Here is an 8,877-nt window from a genome sequence, read left to right as displayed (position 1 = left end):
CCTTCAGGCAACCCTTATGCACCAAAACAACTTAGCAGGCGCCAACCCTCCTTTGGGAAAGCTAACACCCACATCCATTGCCAGCACGTTAGTTCATCTTGTCACGAGTCATCCTTGCAATCGTCTTACAGAGAACGGTTCGTTTGCGAACATCAATGCTTGACTCATGCGAAAACAACACATGTATACCAAAAAACTGTCTTTAGTTAGATTCCAAAATTATGCTTATTTCTGGAGGCAAAGGTATGCTCATTTTACCTACTTTAGCCAAGCAATATCATTTTGTTCATAGCTAAGAAGTTCTAACAGAAAACGATCACATACTAGATCTTATTAGAAGAAACCAAATCTCTTTAACATGGATATTAATACTGCTAAATTTATGGTAAACTTGATCTTATGAGCAGTTCCCTCATAAGATATTAATACTGCTAAATTTATATTCCAAAACAATATATTCCAATAATAATATATTCCAAAACAATATATTCCAATAAAGCCAATTCTAAAGAAAAATATTCAAAAAACTGCTAAATTTAATACTGCTAAATATTGTTTTGAAATATTAATACTACTAAATTTATATTAAACTTGATCTTATGAGCAGTTACTTCATAAGATATTAATACTGCTAAATTTATATTCCAAAACAATATATTCCAATAACAATATATTCCAAAACAATATATTCCAATAAAGCCAATTCTAAAGAAAAATATTCAAAAGACTGCTAAATTTAATACTGCTAAATATTGTTTTGAAATATTAATACTGCTAAATTTATATTAAACTAGATCTTATGAACGGTTCCGAGAAATTTTAGGAAACGGAATGTCCCATTGACTCCGTGTACGTTGAGATTCCATAAGATCTTTTATTCGGTGGATATACTGTTTAAACGTATGAGATTATTCAACGCATACTGTTTAAACGCATGAGATATACTGTTTAAAAGTGTTACGCATACTGTTTAAACGCATGAGATTTTCAGAATGGCAAAGTGTTATATTTACAGAGGCCATTCAATGGCGGCTCTATTCCTCGGATCATTTGAAGGCGGTTCTGTTCTGGGCTGAAAAAGATACAGATATGCAACAAACCATTAGATCTAAAGCTCGTAAAAGAAAATACAGAATAACAGAAGCCTATTTACGTCCATTCAAACTCCCTCGAATTTCCCCTAAAAAAAAACCTCCAAATAGGCCTGAAATCATACCAAATCCATGGATCGGAACCTCCTAACACCGATCTCGTGCAAAGGGACGTAAATATCTCGCCACAACTACAATAATAGAGCGATGCCTCACAAATTCCAGTTTTTAAAGACGCCTAAGACCACAAAATGTGCTAGAAAGGTCCCTTCCACCAAGACAATTTCTGACATTAATGTTCATTTCACAAAGAAGGCAAAATTTCGCGGAAAATGCCAGGAAGCGGTAAACACGCGGTCTCGAAGACAACACGTGACAACTAAAAAAAAAAAAAAAAACCGGCAATTTGGCCATTAACCACTTCAAAACGAAATTTATAAGCATTGATCCCTTAACCTCAAGAGAAAGGCAAGAGGACTACAATTTCAGTCATATTTTGCTTGCGTTCTCCGATTTTTAAATGGAAAAAACCCAAGGACTTAACCCTAGTTTATTTAAAGAATTAAACAACCATACCAGATTTGGCAATGTTTCGCTTTCCTTGCAAGCATTCTTGTCCTCTCTCTGGATTCGCACAGTAACGATTTCTCTTTTTTTTACTATAAAAGCAAAAAAATCTTGTAATTTTTAAATATTCGCCCAGTGCCCTAGAAATCCCCTTTTTTTTTTTGTTCTTCAAGGAAAGCCAAAAGCGCAGTGTTAATGGATACGAAAAAAGGAAACCCACTGCAAATAAGAGTTCACAACTTCACATACGAAACAAAATCAGTTAATCTTAAAAAATTCAAGCATGGATTCTTACATAAGGGAGCTCCGATACCAGTTGTTAGATTTAACTTGAGAGTTTTCCTAATTACTTTAAACTCTTAACCAAGCTCTACTCCTTTGTAAGAAATTAAAAATAATGCACAGCGGAACTTACTTTCCATGTTCAAATGCTCCTGGTCTTTGCTTGAGTTGTTGGCTCTTGAATCCTTCCAAGAGCTTGCAATCCTTCCAGTCTTCAATGGAGCAGACAATCTTTATGAGATGATTGCAAGCCTTGGAGACTCAGCCCTTTTATAGCACTGCAAAACCCCAATCCTAGGGCAGCCTAAAATTTAGCTGAAACAAGTCTGTCTGAAATTTCAGATTGATTGAAATCAATCAATCAATCAATCAGATTTTGATTTCCTTATTCAGCTCAAATTTAATATTGCTATTTATTTTAATCAACTATAATCGGTCCATTAACAATCATAATTGATTAACATTAATCTACATGTATTTGAATCCAAATCCTTATTTTTAAATACGTTTAATGCCATGACTTAATTAATCACATTATTTGGCATATGAATGTAATCTTATTGACAGTAATTGACATTATAATCATGATGCACTATATGTCCAACTTAATTATTGCAATTAGACGTCTCTAAATCCAACAGCATCGTGCAGCGCTCCATCAATTCAACCGATAAGCTATTAGGCAGTGTCGTGTCCATTAAACAGAAACAGAAACAGAAAGGTGTAAATGATTATAACATAAAACTCTCAAACACCCATATTGATGTAAAATTTTCCTTTATTGCATATAGAGGAGTCACGAGTGTACACGTACGTGAGGGAAAGAGAGGTTTTATTGATTTGTTTGTTTGGTCGCATAACAGCCGACGAATGACTGGTGACTCCTGGCATGAATGAATGATTGAATTAGATGAGTGGGCATCAACCCAAGAATTTCCTTTGGAGAAGTTGCACGAGGGAGGCATCGATCTTGAAAGCTTTGGCCAGAAGGGAGGCATCAACCGGGGGAGAGGCTCCAAACAAGGATTGGGCGACCTGCTGGGTTCCTGGAAGCTGGCTGCTCAGTGCAGCGATGGCCACTGCGTTGACATAGCCAATGTTCTGTTGGAAATGCACAAGACCTCGGGGGAACACAAACACGTCTCCCTTCTCAAGCGTTGTGGAGAACAATGTGTTGTTAGTGGTGATAAAGCCAACCAAGAGAGTACCCTCGATCACCACCAAGATTTCGGTGGCCCGCGGATGTGTGTGAGGAGGGTTGAGGCCGAGAGGAGCAGCGAAATCAAGCCGGACCATGGAGATTCCCAAGGTGTTTAAGCCTGGTAGCTGCGTTACATTGGCTGCAGTGACGTTGGATCCCATCATGTTACTTGTATCCCCTGCAACATTTAAGCCACTGAACATGAAGTCATTTGCGGTAACCATGCTTGCATCCTTACACGGGAACCCGTTCACATTAACTGCAATTACAGTCAAATAAACATATATATATGATCAGATTATATTATTATTCACATCGCATGAAACGAATCGAAAACCTAATAAACATATATATGATCAGATTAATATTATTATTCACATCGCATGAAACGAAACGAAACCCTGATAAGCAAACACATGATCACGGCCTCAAACTCAAAGTCTTACATACCTCCACTCTTCGTGTCAGCCACACAAACGTCTTGTAAAGGATCTGGATCACTTGCACGCACAATATTAACAATATTATGCGCCACTAGTACTACAAGCGCTAGCGCTAGAAAGGATTTCATGACTGGACTGCAGGCAACTGACTGACTACTATTCTTCGATTCGATTCGAGTAGATGCTCCCTCTGATCTGATCTGATCCTTAGATGATAGATTGAGTTTGGTGAAATATGAAGAGCATTCTTCCTTTTTATAACAGCAACGCCGCCAACGCCAAGTTCTTGAGTTAAATTTGCTTGCTTGATGGACTCCTTCTTTGTACTTGGACGCGGTTGCGTGTTTCCAAATTAAAATTGAGAAAGACGCAGTCATAGTCATTGGCTACGTCCGCCACATATGACCCTGTCCTTATTGGATCTGGCTGCGTCTCAACCAAGGGAAGAAGGGATATGTTTTAGATTTAAGTATCTCAACGAAGCTGTCAACAATTTCGGGTTTCTTCACGCAGACTTGGTCAGTCTGTCTACTCGTAGCAGAAACATTCTGTTTTTCTTTTATTGGTTAAACAGAATAGTAGTGCACAACACACCTCCTTTTCCATTTGGAAATATTTTTTTAAATATATAAACTTTGAACTAAGTCGTCCACAATTAAATATATATATAGACAGTCATCGATGTGATGTTTAACATTATTTTGTATTTATCACGCGCATTTACTGTACCAAACCATATTCGTTTTCCCATCTCCAAACATATCGCTATGCTCTTCATCAAGATATTTCCATTGTGTGTGTTAACCCTCAGGGAAATCAGCTAAGTCAAACATTGTTCAATAACATGAAACAGCCACTCTTTACGCAAATTACCCTAATCCTTATTTTAAAAAACAAGGACAACCTCTTAATTTAGTAACCGGAGAACCTTAACCATTTTTCATCCACCTCATTTCGTAGTAGTTTTCTGGTATTGTGGTTTCTTTCTATGGATATCAATGGTGGATTGATAAGTTGCTATCTTTTAATTATTTTTCAACACACCATTTCTCATCCACCTCATTTCGTAGTAGTTTTCTGTATTGTGGTTTCTTTCTATGGATATCAATGGTGGATTGATAAGTTGCTATCTTTTAAATTATTTTAGTGTTGAAAGATAATTTGCAAATTTATGTTTCTTATCAAAATATCAATTTCTTTCTTCCTTTTTTTAATTAAATTTTTCATTTCTTTTAAGTTAAATGATAAAAAAAATTTAAAAATGTACTCATAAATTTAATTTAAAACAATATCTCATAAAATATATATTGTTTTATTTTTAATAACTTCCAACATAACTAAAAAAAATTATTGCTTCTTGATGAGCATTGTGTTAACTGTCCCCAAAGAAGCTAAGTCAAACTTCGTTCAATATTAAGATTAAAAATAACCTAAGATGAAGACTACCCTAATCCTTACTCCAAAAAAAAACTCCATTTCCTACTTGTTAAAAACTAATTTGCAAAATTATATTTCCTATTAACATTTCAAATGCTTTTTACCAATTTTTAGTCAAATTTATTTTATTTTTTTATTAATTTATAAAACTTAAATTAATAGTTTTCTAATCAAATATGTGTGCTACACAATAAATTTGATTTAAAACAATATCACATAAAAATATATCAAACTTAAATTAATAATTTTCTCATCAAATATGTGTGCTAGACAATAAATTTGATTCAAAAGAATATCACATTTAAATGTATGTTCTTTTTTTTCAATAACTTCTTACTGTACCAAAAAAAAAGAAATGTGTTGTTATGATTCTTCTTTTACCTTCTCAATTATATTGCATTATTTAAAATGCATGCATTGAATTTGAAAATGATATAGAATTAAACTAATTCAAGCTTAAGAAAAAAAAAATGTTTATAAAAATGTAAACTATAATTAATAGTGATAAACAAAAATGAATGCAATGTAGATATCTAGATAATAATACTATCTAGTCATTTATATGGTTATGATGATGACGATGATGATTAGCACTCACCAAGGCCTACATGGTCCATGGAACCTTTAGATGGTAAGAGACTCCTACGAATTCTTTTACATTTTATTTTTATTCTCAGAAAGCATTATCAGAAAGGGGTGGCATGAGGGGGAGGGATTTTCAGTAATCCCGAAGGAATCATTGAATATAGATATGCTTGGGGGCTTGGATGGAAGAAAAACAACCAAGCAAAGGCGTCATATGAGCTTGAGATTTCGAGTGGGAAGCTTCAGGGGGCCACGGGTCTGAGTGGAGTTGATGGTTTCAGTGTCGTTGTAGGGTTTGGTGTTGTTATTTGGCTGAATTGGGATTGGCTTCTGGTCTAGAACCTCAAGGAAGATTTGAGAGTAGAATCGTAGAGTAAAGTCTGTATGAATATGATCGATTTTAAGATTATTGTTGGAGAGAATGTTTATAAACTTCTGAACTTGAGGGTGTCTTGGGTCAGGACCTTGGGGCTTCGTTGGAGGCCAGTGAGGTGGATGGGATAGTGGATGGTCGGTTTCGGGAGCGGTGGGACAAGAGCATCTCGAATTTGAGCTGGAGTGACAGAAGGTTCTGCAGTCACAGGTCGGGGTCAGGGGGGTCGCAAGTGGGAAATTATCTAGCTGGTAGGAGAAATCAGCGAACCTACATCAATTGTGTGCAGGACCATATGGAATTCAGGGAAGGCCTCGCTGTATTGCAACGCAACATGCATAATCAGCAGCAATAGAACCTGACTATACAGTAGAATCCTACGAATTCTTTTACATTTTTTTTTTGTGCTCAAAAAGAATTATCAAATTAGTTCCAACATCACCATAGTTGTGCTAACTTGAATGGCAAAGAAGACTAGTAGAGTGACAGATATTTTGAAAATTAAATCAAAGGTCAGTAGAATATCACAATTCAAGAGAAGGTTCTTTTCATCTTCAACGCTCTTACTCTTGCAAATGTGACAAAATATTTCATCCCATGGCGTTTTCCGAAGTGACCAACACCCTATTTCACTATGAAGTTTATGAGAATTTGTTCCTATTTTAGCAATGTTTATTTACTTCTTAAATTAGTCAAAAAGAGAGATACTTTTGATCACAATAACCCACTCCTTGGTCTAACATCTCATAAATTTCTTGCTCACATTGTTTATGGTTTTGAAAATTACATGGAATGGGATAAGTTGTTTGTTACTTTTGCGATTTCCCCTCCTCGCCTATATTGGAATATGATCTAATTGAATGAGAGCCACAATGACAATGCAACAAACAGTGAATCAATGTGAGGGATTCAAATAAGATATTTGATATTAGCTTGTGTTACAATAACATATGTCTATGTTCTAGATATTGCAATTGTTTATAAAATCTAAATACTTCCTATTCATGGAGGTGATCGAGTGATCGTGTGAACCATCATCCAAAAATGACGCATAATATCTTGTCATTTTTACATAAAGAAGCTTTATAATCTAACACCCTCTCTTTAGACTTACACTTTTGAAAATGAAACTTACACACATTGGCACAATAAATAATAGAACCAAAAATCCTCCAAAGGCTTTAGCTTTGAAAGAAATGCTTGATTTAGTAAGACTCCTTCAATTTCCTCCCTATTCCACTGAATGGTATAGTCTCATAGACATTATCCAAGTTTCCCAGCATCATTGGACATCATTATCACACGAAATATCTCATAGCCCTCAAAAAACGGTACAGTCTCCTAGATATTATCCAAGTTTCCCAACATAATTGGGCATCATTAGCATGTGAAATGTCTCATAACCACCTCATAAAGTTACGTTGTCAAACTTACAGATCCTACATACCTTAAACGATTGGAAAAAAATACCCATATGCATGTCTTTGAACCCCGATCAGGTATAGCTTCTCTAATCCAATAGTGTCCTAAACTATTAAAAAATTATCTCTCTTCCCCTACATCCCTCCCTATCTTCAAATTGCAGGCTCTTCAAGTTTTTACAATTGTAGGTTTTACATATCTATATTTTTCGAGCTTTGCTCCACTTGTTTGAGTTGTTGGAGCAAAGCAGTGACTCTCATCAAATGAATACAATAACATTTTTATCAACAAAGACATATAAAATAAAATTCAATGGCACTTGTGATCATCGCATTGATTTGATATTTACAATCAATCTCTATGTTCCGACACATAAGCTCATTGAAATAGTGGACATGGATACATTTGCATGTCCAATATCTCTTTTCTCCCATGTTATCTCAACGTTATCTCTACCAAAAATACATCGAATTTGTAAACATTTCTCATCTCGCTAGTTATTCTCAGCCTCCTAAAGGATCTTGAAAGGCTATCGAGATATTTCTTGCATTTTATTTTGAATTTATAAATAAAATTGCTAACTAAGTGACCTTTAAAGTCACATAAACTGGTATCTCTTACTATGGTCTTAACATTAAATATACCCACTTTTATAGCTAATAGAAAAACATCAAATGAATTTTATATAGATAATAGAGAAAGAGCACATGTCTCATCTTAGATATGAAAAAATTAAAACATCTTTCTAACTAACAAAGTTAGCCTTCTTGTCTCGAGAACTTGCAACAATCGTTCCTTCGTTAATTATCCTCATCGCATTTGGTCCAAGAATGATGTCGGCGTCCTTTGTGAACCGACTCATGGATCCATTAAAACAAGAATTGTAATAACAACATTCTTGATGGTAGATACTAGATAATATTTACCTATATTCTTCATTTTAGTCAGAAATATAAAATTCATCTATACCCTTCTATCTAGTCATAAGCATTGAAATTTTTTCCTCCATGCTCAATTTCACTTGTCTGGCATTCTGCCTCAAACTCCCAACAAGGAAAAACCTCAAAATATGGACAACCTGCAATCTCATTCGAACCCCTCCATATCTGATCCTTCTTCTTAAGCTTCCTCTCAACTTCCTGTGCCAGGATCTCCTTTGATTAGTTCTACTAAATCTGTTCTTTCTTCTTTTTCATCTACTTCTTTACTCCTTTCAACCTCCCTATTTTGAGGTTCACATAGAATTCCTGCTCTGATACCACTTTGATGTAGGCCCAATCCGACCCTACTTAAATCCCTGGCTTAGAAAACCCACAGTGCCCAAACCTCTATCAAAGAGGCACTTCCTTCAACCCTGTATAATAGCGTACAACTTACAAAATAATAATATAGTCACAGTGGGAGGATTTCAAAGGATATAACCTTTTTATAATCTAATTTCTAGTGGGAGGCGCTAAAGGGTATCAACCCTTTCTA

The 8,877-nt window shown here is 35.2% G+C and overlaps 1 protein-coding gene across 2 annotated transcripts; it reads right to left on the bottom strand.

Moving 5' to 3' along the window:
• Nucleotides 1–2,698: 2,698 nt before the first annotated feature.
• Nucleotides 2,699–3,796, bottom strand: LOC149256897 (germin-like protein 1-3). Of its 2 annotated transcripts, none has more exons than XM_089368660.1 (2): nucleotides 3,585–3,796; nucleotides 2,699–3,405 (listed from the first exon to the last, which is right to left on the bottom strand). In XM_089368660.1, exons 1-2 carry the CDS (start codon nucleotides 3,710–3,712, stop codon nucleotides 2,862–2,864), a joined length of 672 nt encoding a protein of 223 aa, XP_089224786.1. In that variant the 5' UTR covers nucleotides 3,713–3,796; the 3' UTR covers nucleotides 2,699–2,861. The 2 variants fall into 2 exon arrangements, with proteins under 2 accessions (XP_089224786.1, XP_089224783.1); XM_089368657.1 differs by having other exon boundaries at nucleotides 2,699–3,400; nucleotides 3,592–3,796.
• Between the last annotated feature and the right edge of the window lie 5,081 nt (nucleotides 3,797–8,877).

Source organism: Pinus tabuliformis, chromosome 6 (genome assembly GCF_031772625.1).
Source record: "Pinus tabuliformis cultivar Carrire ecotype Pingquan chromosome 6, CPIR1, whole genome shotgun sequence".
Classification (NCBI taxonomy): domain Eukaryota; kingdom Viridiplantae; phylum Streptophyta; class Pinopsida; order Pinales; family Pinaceae; genus Pinus; species Pinus tabuliformis.
Note: the sequence above shows the minus strand (reverse complement) of the source record. Positions and strands in the feature narration are given on the sequence as shown.

Excerpts from the sequence above, each read along its gene's own strand:
- LOC149256897 (XM_089368660.1), bottom strand. The coding sequence starts at position 3,712 with ATGAAATCCTTTCTAGCGCTAGCGCTTGTAGTACTAGTGGCGCATAAT. Across the intron at positions 3,406-3,584 it reads ACGAAGAGTGGAGGTATGTA|TGCAGTTAATGTGAACGGGT; the intron begins AGACTTTGAGTT and ends TTTGACTGTAAT.